Consider the following 22,380-nt stretch of genomic DNA (forward strand, 5'->3'; position numbering starts at 1 on the left):
TCTAAAAAAGATTCTCTCTTTCCACTACTGACTGAACTTGACATGTCAGACATAGCTTCCATACCGATCAGAGCCTCTATCCCCTGCTCTACTGTTTTTTCTGTGAAAATACCCGCCTCTACCAATTTACGATGCAACTCATCCTTTACCACACATTTCTTTGCAGTTCTAGAAGTTAGCGTTATGTTATAGAAGTCAGCTAGCTCTAACAGATCTTTTTTTCTACCACGATTAAACTCCTCTATCGTAGGAGACAGTGAGAACTTCACTAAATCGAAATCCATTTTTGCTCAAAAACAATATGTAATCTCCTCACCCACTAAAGTTCAAAGCAGCCAAACTAAACTTACCTACGTAAGGAAAATTAAATTACAATCACTTGTTACCAGAACATGCATGAGACGAGCCCCCAATTTGTTACGTTCCCATTCTATAATTAGTCTAGGGGAATTAAGGAATACATAACAAAATGAAAGGAAAGTCCACATGGAGCCTCTCATCCCAGTCCCAGCCCTAAAGAACACTGCCAACCACTAAAAGATTTACTACAATTTTGATTTATTACATAAAAGAACCACAGAAACAAAGCAAATAAGCTTCAGGAGGGGGCAAGGCCAACATAACAAACAAAATAGAATCTTACTCAATTTTAAACCTAACTTACCCAAAAACAGAGGCAAAAGGATTGACAAAAGAAAATGGCACCCACCTCCCTACAAATTATAAAATAAACAACTTAACAAATATAAAATAAAGAACTATCAAAAAGTCAGCGTTATTAGGAGCTAGATTTAACAATCTAGACAGGAGCACAACAGTATGTTAACTTGAACTCTAGCACAGATTGACTTTAAGTATCAACTAACTAACAACACTTGTCTGGGGCTGCAGAGAAGGTCCATGTGGGGGGAGAGAGATGGCTCAAGCCTCCTTTCCTCTCTCTCCTCAACTGCGCTTTCTTGATTGCTCTTATAGCTGGTTTCCTCTCCGAGGGAGCCAATGAATGAGGAGTTGGTTGGTCATCAGCAAACGAGTATCAGGTGCCAGTAATCCACTCCTATTAAAGCAGCAGCACAGAAGAGAACATACCAAAAAAAAACTCTTAACTGACTCCAGAACAGTACAAATTACGTCACAGGACGTAACAGTGTGTATGTATGTATTTTTTATTTTTTTTCTATTACTTTTCAATAATGGCAGTATTTCATGTTAAAATATAGACAATTCCTTTAAAATTCAATTTTTGAAGTCAGATTAGTACCATCTGGTCGGTGTGAAAAAAAAAGAAAACCTTCTGCAATTCTGTGGTTTAGCCACTATATTCCTATATATGTCCATGGCTTATAAATTCTCTAGTTGTTTTTAGACAAATGTTATTATTATTTTTTTTTAAGTTTTGGATTTGGATACATATTTAGACATTCTCAAAGAAAACATTTTGTAAAGGTTTAGATTTTATTATTATTATTATTTATATATTTTTTATTTTTTTGGAAATGTTGGTTTGAAATGTTGTTGCATGAATTTTACTACAGTCAAACCTGAACACAGAGAAAGACATTTTATTACACATAACATCAAAGTAAAAAAAAAATAATAATAAATAACAAAAATTACAGGAATGCTTTATCAGAGATTATTCAATCTGATTTCAACCTCTTATTTGAGATATGAAGTAGCGGTTTTTAAAATTTCATTTCATTTTTTTTTTTTTTTCGGTCTAAAATGACCGAACAACACCACAGGGTTGATGTTAAACCTCTCTGCCCACAATGTCTCACTGCTTCATCCTCATTAGACTTTAGCCGGGCCTCAAAATGCCACATCAAAGCATCAGTCTATCAGCAACAGCTGTCCACAGACCTCATATCAGCTATCACAACTAAAAACACATGAATAATACAATATACACACTGAGATAACCACTATCATTAGTATTAATTAGAAAGAAAAAAAAAAAAAAACATTGCTGAGAAATACTAAAATGTGGCCGTTCTGGCGAAATGAGTCGGAAGTCGCACGGACTAATTTTGAGCTACAGGCAGAAGAAATGAAAATGTCAGTTTTGGTCAAATTTGAGGTTTTCACATAAATGAGTTTGAACATATACATGAAAGTGCACTATCCAAACTTAAACTCTTATAATTCATGAATGCTTTGGAATACAGACATAAGATTGGACTCTTTTTTAAGAAGACAATCAGCAGATTACTGCAAAAGTGGAATTATTTAAAAATATGAAAGTATCAAAAAGTAATAGAAGTTTAAATTTACTGTAAAGAAAATACAAAATATTATTTTTTATATATTTTATATAAAATAAATATTTTACATAACAGGTTTTACTCTAAAATTGGCATAAAATTAAAGCCTTATGTCTCAATAAGTTATGTTCCAAATTTGAAGTTGATATGAGAAAAATTGAGGTTCCTGTGAGATTTTATTTAGGGCGTCATACCACAAACAGCCATTCAACTTCATAGAATTTTTTTTAATGCATTTTTCTGTCACAAATGTCTAAATTTCTCTGTCAATATTACTCAGATCACAAAAAGACTACCAAATATGGAATCCTGAGAGTCAGACCAATATGTATTTTGTCAAGATTATAAAAAGTTTTGATTCTAAAAGACCGTAATACATTGTGTAATATGACACTTGACACCACCCAAGTGCACACTTCTAGACGGCTGCTGCTGCTTCAGACCACAAGTTGTAAGTCTATTGTTGCAAAGCGCAGCATTCCAGCTTTGTGAATATTCATATCGAATTCTCCATGACATGAATCCAAACCAGTGAAATATTATTTTTAAACTTATGCTAATGAAAACAATACGATCGCGCTGACTGACATTTGCAAAGTGGGTATAAATTCCGGGTATCTCTTGTTCTTTGAAACCACAATAATGAAGAAGACTGCTGACTTGGCAATGATCCAGAAGACGAACATTGACGCCCTCCACAATGAGGGTAAGTCACAGAGGGTCATTACTGAAAGGGGTGGCTCTTCACAGAGTGCTGTATCAAAGCATATTAAATCCAAAGTTGACTGGAAGGAATAATTTGGGTAGGAAAAGGTGCACAAGCAACAGGGATGACCACAAGCTTGAGAATACAGTCAAGCAAAGCTGATTCAAACACTTGTGAGAGCTTCACAAGGAGTGAAATGAAGCTGGAGTCAGTGCATCAAGAGTCACCACGCTCAGACGTCTTCAGGAAAAGGGCCACCAAGCCACTTCTGAAGCAGAGACAACGTCAGAAGCGTCTTACCTGGGCTGTGGAGAAAAAGAACTGAACTGTTGCTCAGTGGTCCAAAGTCCTCTTTTCAGATGAAAGTAAATTTTGCATTTCATTTGGAAATCAAGGTCCTAGAGTCTGGAGGAAGAGTGGAGAGGCACAGAATCCATGTTTCTTGAAGTCCAGTGTGACGTTTCCACAGTCAGTGATGATTTGGGCTGCCATGTCATCTGCTGGTGTTGGTCCACTGTGTTTTCTGAAGTCTACAGTCAACACAGCCATCTACCAGGAAATTTTAGAGCACTTCATGCTTGTTTCTGCTGACAAGCTTTATGGACATGCTGATTTCATTTTCCAGCAGGACTTGGCACCTGCCCACACTGCCAAAGGTACCAAAAGCTGGTTCAATGACCATGGAGTTACTGTGCTTGATTGGCCAGCAACCTCGCCTGACCTGAACCCCATAGAGAATCTGTGGGGTATTGTCAAGAGGAAGATGAGAGACACCAGACCCAACAATACAGATGAGCTGAAGGCCGCTATCAAAGCAACCTGGGCTCTCATAACACCTGAGCAGTGCCACAGACTGATCACCTCCATGCCACGCAAGTAATTAAAGCAAAAGGAGCCCCTACCAAGTATTGAGTACATATACAGTAAATGAACATACTTTCCAGAAGGCCAACAATTCACTAAAAATGTTTTTTTTTTTTATTGGTCTTATGAAGTATTCTAATTTGTTGAGATAGTGAATTGGTGGGTTTTTGTTAAATGTGAGCCAAAATCATCACAATTAAAAGAACCAAAGACTTAAAATACTTCAGTCTGTGTGCATTGAATTTATTTAATACACGAGTTTCACAATTTGAGTTAAATTACTGAAATAAATGGAAACAAACTTTTCCATGACATTCTAATTTATTGAGATGCACCTGTAGATCTGTCTCAAATTGAGACTCTCAATGCTAATCATACATGAAAGAAAAGACGGAATCACTTGCTGCTCTTGATTAAACTACTGTTATTTGCATCTTTGTTCTTATTTTTAATAACAAAGATAAAATAAAAATAGCTATATTGTGATTAATAATATAGTAATTATTATTAAGAAAAGAACTGGAGGAAAATATGGAATCTTTGGAATCTTTAACTCGATTTTTCTCAAAAACAGATTTGCTGCCTCTATTGCCTTCAAACGGCTGTAGCTCAGTCATTTTTTATCCGATTCCAACAAGTCATATATCATTTTGAAGGTATGTTAAAGGAGAATGAAATAAAAAAAAATAAAAATAAAAAAAAACTAATTTTTGAAAATTTGCACATTCTGACTCATTTTGCCAGAACAGGTCACATAATATATGTTTTTAATCTGTCAAGGTGATTTAATGCAATTTCAAATCTATTATTGCAGACAGAGACAATGTACAGTGTTTTAGGAAACCTCTATACTGCCTTACAAAAATTCAGATTCAAAGAAAACAAAGTGTGCATATTTCTTCAAATCAATCAGAATTCAATCAAAAATGTTTTCATTAATGTTCCCAGTTCCAGTGTTTCCATATTACCACATTTTGCCTTTTTGTAGGGCAGATACAGTGTATGCAAATGTCATGATTTAACCCGGAGGATCAGTGTCACTCAAACTCTCAAAGGACTGTGTTATAAACTGGATCCTCAGTCAGTGTTTGTGTTCTGCTGCAGTGCAGTTTCTTTTCCTTTGACAGTTTTAGGGTGATGATGGAAATGTTACAGTATGGAGTTCTGCTGATGATTATGTCAGGTGAGGACGATTTCACTTTTCTTTAGACTGTTGTCACTTAATTGTTGTGAATCATCTAACATTATTTGTTCCATGTTTTTCAGCTGTTAGTGGTCAGTCTTTGACCTCCTCAGATTCTGTGGTGAAAAAGCCTGGAGACTCAGTGTCTCTGTCCTGCACTGTGTCTGGATTCTCAATGAGCAGCTACTGGATGCACTGGATCCGTCAGAAACCAGGGAAAGCACTGGAGTGGATTGGGCGTATTGACACTGGCACTGGCACTGTTTTTGCTCAGTCTCTACAGGGCCAGTTCTCCATCACCAAAGACACCAGCAAAAACATGCTGTATTTAGAGGTGAAAAGCCTGAAGCCTGAAGACACAGCTGTTTATTACTGTGCTAGAGACTCACAGTTACACAAAAGACTGCAGGGCTGAACAAAAACTATTCATGCATCACATCACAAAAGCAGTTCTACTGCAAACATCCCCAAAATATAAAATATAACTTGTTTTTAGATGTTATTCAAAACACTTAAGCAGTTCTTTGGTAGCCTTTTAAAATAATGGTCCATCATTAACAGGAAACTATGTAGGAAGAAATGCAGGACAAATGAGTAGTTCAGAAACACTTCAGCTACTATTAACTACTCTGGAAACAAGAATACTGTAACTAATCATTAAGCAATAACAAATTTAAGCTTTAGACTGAGTTGATTTCTTATTAGATATTCAATAACTGCTGAATGAGATTAAACTCGTTAAGAACTAATTCATAACTATGACAAATTATAAAGAATTACCAGTTAATTACTTACCACATTATTAAATGTGTGAGCAATTTTCTATTTTACTGTGAACATGGTCATAAAAATAAATATAATAATTACATAAATACATAAAATGAAGTGACAGTAATAAAACAACATTTAAAAAAAAATAAAAGTAACAAAAATGACAACTATTTTTTACGTACAAGATAAGCAAGATAAGGCCATGCTTGGGGTTTTATTTATATTTTTGGTCTGACTTTCTTTGTACTGATGTAAAATCAGCCGGGGGATGGACAATGCAAATTAATTGTACCTTCTGTCTTATAAACCCTCCGTATTGAACTCCTCAGTATTCTGTCAGTGAGATTTTTGAACAAAAACTGCTGCAAAAATGGTCCTCAGAATTACGTTTAATAAGCATAATCGTATTTATGGACAGTAAGTATAATATAGGAATATATTTTTACACTACTTTATTACTGACTGCTGTAGACAACGGTCTGACTTTTATTTTAACAGAGTTCAAAGGTCAAACACTGACTGAGTCTGAGTCAGTCGTCATCAAACCAGGGAACAATCATAAACTGACCTGTACCTTCTCTGGGATTGATGTTGGAGCTGCAGATATTTCATGGATAAAACAGGCTGAAGGGAAAGCACTTGAGTGGATCTCATATATTTCTGCTCCAAGTGGCAGCGACAAATATTACTCTAAAACCGTTGAAGGACGATTCACCATCTCCAGAGACAACAGTAGTTGTATCTAATACGCCACGTCAAAGATGATTTATGACCATGATTTATGACCGGATTTATGGGCATCGTGTCAACGTTGATCGACAGGTTGTCATATGTCAAATGTATACCATGGTAGATTTCTGACCTGATTTATGGGTATATGACCCCTCTGTCACCCTGACTGTCACGTCACCGGGGTCCTGTCAGCCCTGACTGACATGACAGTAGGGGTCTGTAAATCAAAAGATCTAAACAGATGACATTTGTTGGATTTATGAGTGGATTTACGATTTTTCTTATCACTCACCTGGTGCCGTGGGGGTTTTATGGCGTTCCTTCATGGCCTGTAGCTAACGGTCAGTCTGGAGGTGTTGGGCCTCTTCTTGGTTCTGGAAAAAATGGCTGAACAAAGAATGTGTATTGCCACCTTATGTTTGTTTGATCTGTATGTTATATGTTAATGCCTAGTCAGGGGGGTCTTCCTGGTTGTGGAAAAAGTGGCTGAGTAATGGGTGATGTGGTGGCTCCTTAAGAGGACCAATGTTTGTTTGATTTGTATGGCATATGTTATTGTCTAGACACCAATTTGTTCCTACCGGCTTGTCTACATCCGCCTCTGAATAAGGAAGATTGTCAGGACATCTGCTTTTCCAGGTATGGATCAAGAAAGGTGTCGTGTCTGAGGGTAGTTCTTTGTTTTTGGGGGGATGGAAGGCATCCAAACACGTGTCTAATGTCAAACCCCTAAACGGTTCAGTTCTGCTTGATCTATAGGCTAAATGTTGATAGCTAAGACATCACTGTTTTGATTGTATGAAAACTGAAACATAGAATTAAAGAATTCACCAATTGATGAAAATTTCTATATGCGTCTGAAAAAGGTGCTATGTCTGGGCAAGTTTTTCTTTATCATCTCAACGTGTGTATGCTAACACCTCTGTAGGATCAGAACAACCTAATCTGTAGGTTGAATAGATAAACTTATGAGAAGCAGTCTTAAGTTAAAAATTATTCAAACCACCAACTATCCATTTACTTCTGACAGTGAAGGTGATTGTGGGGTCTAACTGACAGCGGACGACAGTATCCTCTTTGTGCTTGTGTTAATGACTTTACAGCATTCGCTCATATAGATGTGCAAAGAATCATGCTTGAGTTCAGTTCAGTTCATTTTATTTATAATGCCCAATAAAACAACAATGGTTGACCATTGTGCTAAACGACATTGTTTAAATGAAAAGTACATAACATGATATGACAAGACAAACAAATAAACATTTTAAATAAGCCCTGCTTTAGACAAATAATCAACACTTTGGCTGATTATTTGGACTCTCTCTCTCACACACACACACACACACACACACACAAATCTGAGTATACTAAATTTTAAGTATGAGCAAAAATGTTGTTTTTACTTTTTGTTATTTAATAAATGTTTTCATTTTAATCTAGCCCATAGATAGTATGTGTACTTTAAAAGAACAAATATACATTTCACTTAAAACTTCTCAGTAAAACAATTACACCTACGGTTTTAAACATGTTTAAAAAGTTTTAAACACATTGTCACTAAAGCAAGTCATGCTGTCTACTGTCTTTAAATTAAACTTTAGTTTTATTCTTTAATTTCTTTAAAACAGCCTGATGATAATGCACCCAAGTGCTTTTCTCACACGAGTAGAAAACTCTTTGGATGTGTTTGTGACAAACACACAATTTTTTACTTTAGAAAAGTTAAATTTCTCACCTAGAACACAAAACTTGTACATTTTGACTATTTTCTAGGTACCATGTCGTTTTAAATGGTTTACTAAAAGATTAAAGCACCAGCATGTGTGATTTTCAAAATGAAAGAGATATAAAATATAAGGATGTTTCAACTATTATCAACATTTCCTTTTGACCCTAATAAACTGGTAATGAATTTACTATGACAACTGATACAATGTAGGCTACAGTTCTCATACTATGTGTGTAAATAGCTGTGCTAAAACATTTATGAGTATTTTTGCACGCCAACAGATTTTGTCAGGTATGCGTCTCATCTAAGAAGTGTATTGTAAATAACATTTTGTTTTAATTTTTTTTTTACATTACTAGATTTAGTCATATTATCAAGATTTCAGATGTTGGACTGTGTATGTTTTTAGGTGAAGACACCTCTTTGAGTGAGTGAGTGAAGTGACATACGGCCAAGTATGGTGACCCATACTCGGAATTTGTGCTCTGCATTTAACCCATCCAACGTGCACACACACAGCAGTGAACACACACACACCGTGAACACACACCCGGAGCAGTGGGCAACCATTTATGCTGCGGCAGTTGGGGGTTCGGTGCCTTGCTCAAGGGCACCTCAGTCGGGGTATTGAGGGTGGACATTCACTCCCCCCCACCTACAATTCCTGCCGGTCCGAGACTCAAACTCACAACCTTTGGATTACGAGTCTGACTCTCTAACCATTAGGCCACAACTTCCCGTGAGCTGTCATCATAACAGGAATAAATGAAAATTAAGAAATTAAGTAAAAGTAACAGTAATTAAGTAGCTTTTCTTTTTGAGAAATTTCTTTTAGTGCAACTTTGTGTCTGTCCATGATGTGCGAACACACGAAACATCAACATGAAAATTAAGTCTTGCTGTTTTACCCTTAAAACTATTACAACTGAAACAAATCAAACTATTGCCCTGAAAGCTGCACATTCATTTAAGTTTGAGCATGTTAAAATTTCCACACTCTTGTATTGATAAATTTAATCCATAACCTTTCATACATTCAAGAGACCAAATCTCTAAGAAAGCGTGTATAGCAAGACAAGAAAATGTTTATAATGCATATAGAATTCGGAAAATCTGTTTCATAAACAATTGTGAAAGGATAACTGAATTTAGTCATCTTGCTCAGATAGCAGATGACACAATTCATATTTCGTATGTTTGGCTGTATTTGTTTTAAGACTCCTCTGCAAGCTCATGCTAATCCTTGCATGGGAAAGAGAGCGTGACGAGCACATACTTATTCATTTAAGAAAATGATTGAACATTTGACTGAACTTTTTATTATTTTGACAAACCTCCATTTCAAATTATTTCCCTCAAGGTGTTTATCCACAGAATCTGTTTCAACACAACGACATTAAACATTAAAGAATGTCATCAGTCACTGTCACCATCTTCTTTGACTCAAATAAAGCAACATCTCAGGTGTACGTAAGCATCTACAATGTGTGCATGTGCTAAACATCTTTGTTTCTCCACTTCTGTCATATTTATTTGATGTAATGCAAACATATTTTGAGAACTACGATGTTCCACGCTTTTGTAAATGTTATAGAAATAATTCAAACATAATCTATACATAGGAATTATCTTTGCGCAAAGCAAATTGACTAAAAATCATTGAATTACAAAATGCAAAAATGTATACATCATTTAAGAAAAATTGCTATAATGCATACAGAATACAGAAATCCTCCCCTTGATCTATTGTGACTGACATTTTACCAAGTCAGACGATCAGGATTATGGACGACACGGCTCACATTTTGTTTGTTGGACTGTATATGTCACTACTATGACTGTACTGTAGATGAGGCCTTTTCTCTGAGAGCCATCAGCATTCAGTGTTTACAGAAATAAATGAAAATTAAGAAAATTTCTTGAGAGTGTTTGACTAAGTCAGTATTTCTTTTTAGGACGATTATTCATCTATTTGATGTGAGACCCCATTAAGTATCGGCACAAAAATTAAGGCATGCTGTTTTACACTTATCTTACCATTGTGCTTAAAGCTACACATTCAGTAAAGTTTGAGGTCGTACACAGTCTTGAAAAGGTATATTGATCATGATCATCTGGGTATATTTTTGTAAATGTTGTTTTAAATTACTTTTTTCTTACGCCACTACATCTAGAGCTCTTGTTCAGATGTGCACATTTTATTTGTCGTACTCGTTTCAACATTTCAGCTTGAGATTAAAGCCTAGGTTTAGCAGTTTAATAATATTTAATAAGAAACAATCTTGTATATCTGATATAAACTAGGATGATATGATAATATAACGTAAATGTCTCGAATGAAGACACAATATTTTATTAAATCAACCAAATTCGTAGAAATATTGACTTGTGCGAACAAAGAGGAGCTAACGAGACAAAGCGTAAGGCCTGACAATTACAGTTAGGTGGGAAAATAAGATAAGGATGGTGAAACCACGGTACACAAATTCAAACAGAAAGAGCGAACAAAGTCATGGAAACTTAAAAAACGGTTCTGGTTTCAAAGCGTAACGCTATGAAAAACTTTGCGGTTTATATCTCACAACAATCTTATGTTTTTCTTGCGAACAAGGCGTTAAAAGTATCTCGCTGTTAAATGCACAGTGTTTTTGTTTACACCTTCAGTTCATGACAATTTCTAATAGATTTATTTTAATTTAATAATGTACAAATCAGCCAAGAACTCACATTCACATCTCCTGTAAAATGTTAATGTGTTAATTGTATTATTATTATTCTCAATCTTAAATGATTCCGAGTGTTACATGGATATTTTAGGATAACATTTTTTCAAAGATCCTTGTGCCACATTCTATACTCACACACATTACCCAAACATTTTGTTAAATATTTTATTAAATCAAGGAAATCCACATAAATATTGATAAATATGATGAACACGAACAAATCATAGAAAGAAAAAACACAACAATTTTCATACAGCTAAGTCTCAAGCAAATTTTTTTTCGGTCTGGTTTCAGAGTCGGCCTACTACAGTGAAAAACTTTGTGATTTATACAGTACGTGTCTTCAAGTAATGAGGTGTTAAACCTGTGAAACTGTAACAAACAATATTCAACATAAACTAGAATCCAAAACTGTGAGCTTGTTTTACGTTCTGTAGATTATCTCAATATGAAATCTCAGTTCACTTGCATTTTCAGGCTAACAGCTGAAATGCGGGCTTAAGCTAAACCTATTTTTCAGTCCTTTAGGTTTGGTGAAATGTATGTTATAAAATTCAACAACAGGCATGACAACTTTGTAAACACTTAACAACTAATATTTAAGCTAAATACATGATATTTAGAAGGATTTTTTTTTTATTTATATGTATATACTACAATATTTCAAGGGACTGTGCTGTTGAACACAGTAACTTCATGCCGCATTGTTTTAATAAAAGTGGATCAGTTATAAAGACAATCATGACGACACACAGCTGCTGTTGTGCGTGTTTCCGCAGGATCAAACCTTTTGTTCAGATAAATACCTAAAACGTGTGTCTGTGTGCTGGTGCAGTCCATCTAAAATGGTCAAAAACATGCACCTTTCAATGAATTAACTACATGACATCTGTGATTTATTTATTAAAGTCATGTTTAGAGACGCGTACAAAGAAAATAGTGTTTCCACACTGTCTTCAACTTGTAATGTGCAACTTTGTGTTCTACATGAAATAGATGTACATGTAACAGAGAAACTGTAAGATCTGTGTGTCTCGTGGCCGCTTTGTAGACAGACCAGAAAAAGCTCTACAGTACATCACAATCTCGGTTTAAACAATCTCTTGTAGAAGGACTATGCTTTTATTTTCTTATAATGTATTTGTTCATATTTTCCTGCAAACACTCGCGACATGATTGACCAGATTCTGAGAATAGTCTTCCTCTAAAAACAATGAAAAAGTATAGAGTGGTATCAGGTAGGCCATCAAAATCGTCATTAAAAACTTTAACAAATTTAGAAGAGAGGATTTCAGTATTAGGTATTTGTTATACTGATACATATTTCTGTTGTGCAAACATATTTCCTGTATAAACGACTATGTCTATAACCTTTTCAAAGGGAATGTAGTATAATGTCATGGTTCTTAATTGCGGTCGCATTACCTAGGCTTTAATCTCAAGCTGAAATGTTGAAACGAGTACGACAAATAAAATGTGCACATCTGAACAAGAGCTCTAGATGTAGTGGCGTAAGAAAAAAGTAATTTAAAACAACATTTACAAAAATATACCCAGATGATCATGATCAATATACCTTTTCAAGACTGTGTACGACCTCAAACTTTACTGAATGTGTAGCTTTAAGCACAATGGTAAGATAAGTGTAAAACAGCATGCCTTAATTTTTGTGTCGATACTTAATGGGGTCTCACATCAAATAGATGAATAATCGTCCTAAAAAGAAATACCGACTTAGTCAAACACTCTCAAGAAATTTTCTTAATTTTCATTTATTTCTGTAAACACTGAATGCTGATGGCTCTCAGAGAAAAGGCCTCATCTACAGTACAGTCATAGTAGTGACATATACAGTCCAACAAACAAAATGTGAGCCGTGTCGTCCATAATCCTGATCGTCTGACTTGGTAAAATGTCAGTCACAATAGATCAAGGGGAGGATTTCTGTATTCTGTATGCATTATAGCAATTTTTCTTAAATGATGTATACATTTTTGCATTTTGTAATTCAATGATTTTTAGTCAATTTGCTTTGCGCAAAGATAATTCCTATGTATAGATTATGTTTGAATTATTTCTATAACATTTACAAAAGCGTGGAACATCGTAGTTCTCAAAATATGTTTGCATTACATCAAATAAATATGACAGAAGTGGAGAAACAAAGATGTTTAGCACATGCACACATTGTAGATGCTTACGTACACCTGAGATGTTGCTTTATTTGAGTCAAAGAAGATGGTGACAGTGACTGATGACATTCTTTAATGTTTAATGTCGTTGTGTTGAAACAGATTCTGTGGATAAACACCTTGAGGGAAATAATTTGAAATGGAGGTTTGTCAAAATAATAAAAAGTTCAGTCAAATGTTCAATCATTTTCTTAAATGAATAAGTATGTGCTCACACGCTCTCTTTCCCATGCAAGGATTAGCATGAGCTTGCAGAGGAGTCTTAAAACAAATACAGCCAAACATACGAAATATGAATTGTGTCATCTGCTATCTGAGCAAGATGACTAAATTCAGTTATCCTTTCACAATTGTTTATGAAACAGATTTTCCGAATTCTATATGCATTATAAACATTTTCTTGTCTTGCTATACACGCTTTCTTAGAGATTTGGTCTCTTGAATGTATGAAAGGTTATGGATTAAATTTATCAATACAAGAGTGTGGAAATTTTAACATGCTCAAACTTAAATGAATGTGCAGCTTTCAGGGCAATAGTTTGATTTGTTTCAGTTGTAATAGTTTTAAGGGTAAAACAGCAAGACTTAATTTTCATGTTGATGTTTCGTGTGTTCGCACATCATGGACAGACACAAAGTTGCACTAAAAGAAATTTCTCAAAAAGAAAAGCTACTTAATTACTGTTACTTTTACTTAATTTCTTAATTTTCATTTATTCCTGTTATGATGACAGCTCACGGGAAGTTGTGGCCTAATGGTTAGAGAGTCAGACTCGTAATCCAAAGGTTGTGAGTTTGAGTCTCGGACCGGCAGGAATTGTAGGTGGGGGGGAGTGAATGTCCAGCGCTCTCTCCACCCTCAATACCCCGACTGAGGTGCCCTTGAGCAAGGCACCGAACCCCCAACTGCCGCAGCATAAATGGTTGCCCACTGCTCCGGGTGTGTGTTCACGGTGTGTGTGTGTTCACTGCTGTGTGTGTGCACGTTGGATGGGTTAAATGCAGAGCACAAATTCCGAGTATGGGTCACCATACTTGGCCGTATGTCACTTCACTCACTCACTCAAAGAGGTGTCTTCACCTAAAAACATACACAGTCCAACATCTGAAATCTTGATAATATGACTAAATCTAGTAATGTAAAAAAAAAATTAAAACAAAATGTTATTTACAAAACACTTCTTAGATGAGATGCATACCTGACAAAATCTGTTGGCGTGCAAAAATACTCATAAATGTTTTAGCACAGCTATTTACACACATAGTATGAGAACTGTAGCCTACATTGTATCAGTTGTCATAGTAAATTCATTACCAGTTTATTAGGGTCAAAAGGAAATGTTGATAATAGTTGAAACATCCTTATATTTTATATCTCTTTCATTTTGAAAATCACACATGCTGGTGCTTTAATCTTTTAGTAAACCATTTAAAACGACATGGTACCTAGAAAATAGTCAAAATGTACAAGTTTTGTGTTCTAGGTGAGAAATTTAACTTTTCTAAAGTAAAAAATTGTGTGTTTGTCACAAACACATCCAAAGAGTTTTCTACTCGTGTGAGAAAAGCACTTGGGTGCATTATCATCAGGCTGTTTTAAAGAAATTAAAGAATAAAACTAAAGTTTAATTTAAAGACAGTAGACAGCATGACTTGCTTTAGTGACAATGTGTTTAAAACTTTTTAAACATGTTTAAAACCGTAGGTGTAATTGTTTTACTGAGAAGTTTTAAGTGAAATGTATATTTGTTCTTTTAAAGTACACATACTATCTATGGGCTAGATTAAAATGAAAACATTTATTAAATAACAAAAAGTAAAAACAACATTTTTGCTCATACTTAAAATTTAGTATACTCAGATTTGTGTGTGTGTGTGTGTGTGTGTGTGTGTGTGTGTGAGAGAGAGTCCAAATAATCAGCCAAAGTGTTGATTATTTGTCTAAAGCAGGGCTTATTTAAAATGTTTATTTGTTTGTCTTGTCATATCATGTTATGTACTTTTCATTTAAACAATGTCGTTTAGCACAATGGTCAACCATTGTTGTTTTATTGGGCTTTATAAATAAAATGAACTGAACTGAACTCAAGCATGATTCTTTGCACATCTATATGAGCGAATGCTGTAAAGTCATTAACACAAGCACAAAGAGGATACTGTCGTCCGCTGTCAGTTAGACCCCACAATCACCTTCACTGTCAGAAGTAAATGGATAGTTGGTGGTTTGAATAATTTTTAACTTAAGACTGCTTCTCATAAGTTTATCTATTCAACCTACAGATTAGGTTGTTCTGATCCTACAGAGGTGTTAGCATACACACGTTGAGATGATAAAGAAAAACTTGCCCAGACATAGCACCTTTTTCAGACGCATATAGAAATTTTCATCAATTGGTGAATTCTTTAATTCTATGTTTCAGTTTTCATACAATCAAAACAGTGATGTCTTAGCTATCAACATTTAGCCTATAGATCAAGCAGAACTGAACCGTTTAGGGGTTTGACATTAGACACGTGTTTGGATGCCTTCCATCCCCCCAAAAACAAAGAACTACCCTCAGACACGACACCTTTCTTGATCCATACCTGGAAAAGCAGATGTCCTGACAACCTTCCTTATTCAGAGGCGGATGTAGACAAGCCGGTAGGAACAAATTGGTGTCTAGACAATAACATATGCCATACAAATCAAACAAACATTGGTCCTCTTAAGGAGCCACCACATCACCCATTACTCAGCCACTTTTTCCACAACCAGGAAGACCCCCCTGACTAGGCATTAACATATAACATACAGATCAAACAAACATAAGGTGGCAATACACATTCTTTGCTCAGCCAATTTTTCCAGAACCAAGAAGAGGCCCAACACCTCCAGACTGACCGTTAGCTACAGGCCATGAAGGAACGCCATAAAACCCCCACGGCACCAGGTGAGTGATAAGAAAAATCGTAAATCCACTCATAAATCCAACAAATGTCATCTGTTTAGATCTTTTGATTTACAGACCTCTACTGTCATGTCAGTCAGGGCTGACAGGACCCCGGTGACGTGACAGTCAGGGTGACAGAGGGGTCATATACCCATAAATCAGGTCAGAAATCTACCATGGTATACATTTGACATATGACAACCTGTCGATCAACGTTGACACGATGCCCATAAATCCGGTCATAAATCATGGTCATAAATCATCTTTGACGTGGCGTATTGGATACAACTACTGACAACAGTAAAATGCAGGTGTATAATCTGCATATGACAAATCTGCAGGCTGAAGACACTGCCGTTTATTATTGTGCCCGAAAAACACAGTAACACAAGAGGCTTCTGTGCAGTACATAAACTTAATGTGCTTTGGAGAAACCATACACTCTTCATGCCACACATTATCAAAAACAGTTCAGACGGTAATCTAAAAACTAGCCAATCTCTCATTCTTCAATATCAACATTAAAGCATGTAGAAATACTCAACCATCTCATCACGGTTCAAACCCAAGACATGTTACTCCAACTATGAATAAAGGAAACTCTGTTTGCCTTTCATTGTGAAACAGTGTATATACCGGTTCTACATATTTGAGAAATAATTTGTATGTTTTGTATGATTTGAGAAAACTGGATTTGGATTAAATAAAAACATATGCAATTAATTGGTAATCAACTATCATAGTAAATACCTAACAACAATACATTTAAAGGAAGACATGGTTACAGAGGTTAATAAGGACACAGAAATGCAAATGTACCTTTAGAGGGCACCCTATGCAAACCTACTTCTCTTTGTCTTCCTCAAAAGTCTCCACGCTATTCATCTCCAGACACAAAACTTGTGACTTTGATGCATCAGCTTGCTCTTTTTATAACATGACAATGGATATTGTGTCTAAACTAGGTTTTATCTTCATGTTTGCTCTCACAGAATGTAAGAAGGACTCCTGAAAACCTGTTGAGAATTAGACTTATTCATGTGTTCTGTTGTAAATGTTAATGTTGAACTGTTTGTTTTTCAGTCTGTTGGTGTCAAACACTGACTGAGTCTGAGTCAGTGGTCATTAAACCTGGAGGATCTCACAGACTCACCTGTACAGTCTCTGGATTTAGTGGTGACCCAGACTTAGCTTTGATCAGACAGACTGCAGGAGGAGGTCTGGAGTGGCTGGCATACATCTCTGGTGGTGGTACTATATACTACTCTCAGTCTGTTCAGGGACGCTTCACCATCTCCAGAGACAACAGCAAGAAACAGATGTATCTGCAGATGAATAATATGAAGAATGAAGACACTGCTGTATATTATTGCGCAAGACAGACACAGTGATGAATACGGCTACAGCACTGCACAAAATAAACTATTTGTATGTGCCTGTATTTACTAAACTACAACCCACTGAAGCTCTACAACTTCACAAATTAAATTTTATTTCACAGATCACAAATAGCTTCTTACATAATACATTTTAAAAATTGTAATGGGCTACCAATAAACTAATAAAAGAAACATTTATACCAATTTATGACCAAATACCCTCTTTATAGGAAGTATTGTAAATGTTTGAAAGAAAGAAAGAAAGAAAGAAAGAAAGAAAGAAAGAAAGAAAGAAAGAAAGAAAAAAAAAGAAAGAAAAAAAAACTACAAGAGTGTTAACATAAGAATAAGAGACACTAAATATTACATCACTGAAATGCATGAAAATCTGCACTGAAGATGATTTTGGCACTGAAATCTGTTTTGTAATAATATCTGTAAGTGTTTAGAAACCAAACCAGTTTATATATTTGTGTTAAATGTCTTATTTCTAGCTGAACAGTACAAAAATAAATCAGGTAGTAAAAAAAAATAAAAGTAGCTCAGTACTTTGAGCAACTGATGAACATTCTAGTGCTGTCAAACGCATATATATATATATATATATATATATATATATATATATACAAACACACACACACACACATGCATGTATATATTTAAGAAAAATATTGTACGTTTAAATATATTTATATATGATATAATTCATATGAAAATAAATATATACATGTAAATATTTTCAAGATATATGCTGTATATATGTGTCTTTATATATACATAATAAATATACACAGTACACACATATATATTATGTAAACAGAAACTTTTATTTTGGATGTGATTAATCATTTGACAGCACTATTTCATACTTGATCTTTTTATGCAAAACTGCTCAGAGTTTCCGCCTCTCAGGATGTTTTAAACAGAGCCGTTTGTATTGTTTATCTCCCAGTAGAGCCGAGAGAGAAATCAACACAAATCATGTTCCCGACATCTTTACTGCTGCTTTTGGCAGCAATGACCTGTGAGTGTCTTTATCAGCAAGTAATATGAAACAGATATGTGGACAGAGCTGTATAATGTCATTGTTATTTTCTCTTTGACAGGTGCGGAGTGTAACATTGTCCTGACGCAGACAAACTCTATAGTTCTGCAGCCGGGACACTCACTTACTCTCACATGTGAGGTGTCTGGATACTCTGTTACTGATAATAGCTATGCAACAGCCTGGATACGACATCCTGCAGGAAAAGCTCTGGAGTGGATCGTGCACATATGGGGAGGTGGAAACATATACAAAAAAGACTCACTGTCAAACAGGTTCAGCATCTCCAAAAGTGACTCCAGCAACACAGTGACTCTTAAAGGACAAAATCTACAGACTGAAGACACAGCTGTGTATTACTGCGCCAGACGACCACAACATGAGAAAACGGCACGAGCTCTGTACATGAACTGCTATTGTAAACATCCACTATATGTGTCTAAAAAATCATTTATGATTATATTATCACTCATGTATTGATTCGTCAAACATGATACAGGGTAGTTAACAGGATAGTTCAACTCAACTTGTAAAAAATGAAAAACCAAAAAAATAAAAAATAAAAAACTGCACAAGCACTGTACATGAACTACTACAGTCAACTCAACATCCATTACATGTTTACAAAAAAAAAAAAAAAATTTCATAATTATATTATCACTCATGTATTGATCCTTAAAATATGACACTTAACAGGATAGTTCAACCAAGAATTAAAAAAATTAAAAAATATTTACTTACCTTATGTCATATCAAACCTATATGACTTTCTTTCTTCTGAGCATTTTATGAAGAATATTTTAACTTGTTTTCATTATATGGAGAGAATTTTTTTTAAATATCTGTATTATGATTCTCAGAAGATTGTAATGGCATTTGTGGGTGAACTATCCTAAAGGCTAATAAGCTTTAATGAGTGGATGTTGTCCAGTTCTAAACCATTTAAGCCATAAATACAAGCCATGCAAACATGACGAATGTAAAAGACTTGTGTAATGTTTCCCCATTAATGCCTGAATATAGTTGTTTTTAGCTCTCGAATGTCTTTGTGAATTCCTGAAAACAGGCCTATGCAAAGCAAAGATGCCATCCCTGTATGAAAGCATTTTAGCTCACTGAAACTCAAGCTTCAAAATAAGATCTTTATTTAACCCAAGTAATGATATGCAAATGTTCACCATCCACATGAGAGAATAAGAGTGTCAGTTTCCTCCAGCACAGGGGCAGTCCACGAACACTAGGATAAAGCTGTGTGATTTACTGCCTGATTCTGAGATCAATCATGAGTCAAACTCTACTCATTTTATTTGCCTTTTTGCCATGTGAGTTGATTCATTCAGTCAGTCATATCAGTGTGAATCTTTGTGTTGCTGACTGTATTTATGTTTATATAGTTAACAGATGTAAGATGAGACTGACTCTGAGTGTGTTGTTCTCTTTTACAGATGTTTCTGGCATCTCACTGAGCTCGTCTCCTGCACAGACTAAAGCTCCTGGTCAGTCGGTGAGGTTGTCCTGTCAGATCTCTGGATATGCCCTCACAGACTATGGCACAGCTTGGATCAGGCAGCCTCCTGGAAAAGCCATGGAGTGGATCGGGATCATATGGGGCAGTGGATCAATAGACTCTGGGAATTCCTTCAAGAGTCGCTTCACTATTTCCAGAGACACGGGCCGAAATGAGCTGTACTTAGACATCAGCAGCCTGCAGACTGAAGACACAGCTGTGTATTACTGTGCAAAGACAGACACAGTGGATCAGTTCAGTGTGAGAAACTGACAAAAACAGATCTGCAGCTCATCAACACAGTTATGAACACACAATGAATGACCTGCTTCATGTTCAAGATCACAGGATATTGAACAAAGTCCATTTTAGGGACAAGAACTACACCACCTCCCTATAATGCTTAATAGCTTATTTTCTGACCATAAAATGGAACTTCAACATTTGTGATCTTGCCATATTTCATAACATGTTGACCTTCATTGTAATTTAAAGAAATGTACATAGTGGTTAGTGGGGTACAGATAAAACACACTGTATCAACAATGCACCTGTTATGTAAGATGCTGTCAAAGCTTATTGGAGATAAACTGATCTGACAGCATAATTAGCAATTGAATATAAGTAAGTTGATTACTGAGTATGTGAATGAATGAGTGTCTTCCTGACTGAGTGAATAGTGAAATAGTAAAAGACTTCTAGACTTTACAAACTGTGGAAAAATAAACTATTTATGGGTATTATTGATCATTATTTCTTTAGTGAACTAATAAAATAAATACAACATGACAAAAAATACAAGAGTTAGTTTTTGTGTGGTAATGTAAAAAGTGTTCTAACTGTACACAGTCTACTGTATAATTTGCGCCTAAGTTTTTTTTAGCAATAAATAGAGCTATTATATTGACATTTAAACTATGTCAAACTGTAGAAATGCATCACAATGCTAATATTTTATATTATACAGATAAAATAGAGTATTTTAGCAGCAGTACACCACAAGAGGGAGTCACTTACTTAATATCAAACGTCCTGTTTCTGAAGATTTAACACAATTATCAGACAATTACTTCACTGACATATAAGTTCTGACAAATAATCAAAAACCAGTGTACCGAGATCATTATAATTACCGGAAAAGAAAATAAATTAGGGCAAAATTTGAGTCCACAATGAGCTATTCCAGACATCATCTTCATTGTTATCTTTGCCTTTAGCAGAATCATCTGAGTAACTCCTCCTCGTCACATGATCAGCCACATTACTCTAAGAGATCATATTATACAAGGACAGAGAAAGCAGCCTATGCAAATGTGCTAATTGAGCTCTATATAACACACAAATTCAGCTGAACTGTTCACTGTCCGGTCAAATAATATCTAATGTTCGGCATTTATATCTAGCAAACATGTTGACAATGGAGTCGCAGAGCTTTTGGCATTTCATCTTTATGGTGATTCTATCACTGCAAGGTCATTTGTGTATTTGTCTAGTTAACAGCACTTTAACTTATAAAAGCTCTTCATTCATGTATTTTTTGTCTTTTATTCCACAGGTATCAGCGGTGATGAAATCCGGTTGGATCAGTCACCTGCTGAGATAAAGAGACCTGGAGAAACAGTGAAGATCTCCTGTAAAATATCTGGTTTTACAATGACAGAGCACTACATGCACTGGATACGACAGAAACCAGGGAAAGCTCTGGAGTGGATTGGGAGCGTTGACTCTGGCAGTAGTTCTAGCTCTGATTATCTTATTTATGCAGACTCCATGAAAAATCACTTCACTATGAGTGAGGATGTGTCTCAAAGTATACAGTATCTTGAAGCCAAGAGTCTGAGAGAAGAGGACACTGCTGTTTATTACTGTGCTCGAGAGACACACTGACTCCATCTGATGAAGCAGCTCTACAGGAACTGAGAACTACAGTGAGGAAAGAACAGTTATTAGGCTATGAATAATATACTTGCTCTTATTATCATTATTATGAAGTATTAGTAGTTGTTGTGGATACAGTATCATCATAATTTTAATTCTTTATTTTCCTGACACCTTCTAGCTTGTATCTGAAATCATCTCAACATACTCATGACCATTCAAAGGAGTAAGTTTTTATTTTACTAAACTTCTGCTACAGTTACATTTAACACTCTAAAAAACGTGACGTCGAACATGACCGACTGAAAGGGAACTTATATAAATTTGATCTTGCTGTACCTGGATAAAATAAGTGAGGAAAACTGAGGTTACCCTGCCCTACTAAAAAACACTCATATGTAAAGTCTCATGCTCCGTCAGTGCTCAGCAACAACCCGATGATCTACTGTAACTCCATACTGTCAGTCTCAA

At 35.4% G+C, this 22,380-nt stretch overlaps 5 gene segments (V, D, J or C); all 5 read left to right on the forward strand.

The window, feature by feature from the left end:
• Positions 1-1,110: 1,110 nt before the first annotated feature.
• LOC131536970 (Ig heavy chain V region 914-like) lies at positions 1,111-5,557 on the forward strand. The segment is given in 3 exon segments: positions 1,111-1,155; positions 4,939-5,017; positions 5,101-5,557. Coding segments are annotated over 2 exon segments (378 nt in total).
• Positions 5,558-6,198: 641 nt separating this feature from the next.
• Positions 6,199-16,486, forward strand: LOC131535335 (immunoglobulin heavy variable 3-48-like). The segment is given in 4 exon segments: positions 6,199-6,205; positions 6,287-6,520; positions 7,084-7,159; positions 16,402-16,486. Coding segments are annotated over 4 exon segments (402 nt in total).
• A 485-nt stretch (positions 16,487-16,971) lies between these two features.
• On the forward strand, positions 16,972-17,491 carry LOC131535349 (Ig heavy chain V region 914-like). The segment is given in 2 exon segments: positions 16,972-17,095; positions 17,184-17,491. Coding segments are annotated over 2 exon segments (366 nt in total).
• Positions 17,492-18,445: 954 nt separating this feature from the next.
• The window catches only part of LOC131536956 (Ig mu chain C region membrane-bound form-like), a 105,913-nt gene continuing 101,978 nt past the window's right edge, over positions 18,446-22,380 (forward strand). Inside the window, 2 exon segments of the C gene segment in view lie at positions 18,446-18,503; positions 18,586-18,890. Of these exon segments, the coding sequence occupies positions 18,461-18,503; positions 18,586-18,890 (348 nt within the window).
• Positions 19,753-20,362, forward strand: LOC131536972 (Ig heavy chain V region PJ14-like). The segment is given in 2 exon segments: positions 19,753-19,846; positions 19,970-20,362. Coding segments are annotated over 2 exon segments (375 nt in total).

Source organism: Onychostoma macrolepis, chromosome 03 (assembly GCF_012432095.1).
Source record: "Onychostoma macrolepis isolate SWU-2019 chromosome 03, ASM1243209v1, whole genome shotgun sequence".
In the NCBI taxonomy this organism is placed as follows: Eukaryota; Metazoa; Chordata; class Actinopteri; order Cypriniformes; family Cyprinidae; genus Onychostoma; species Onychostoma macrolepis.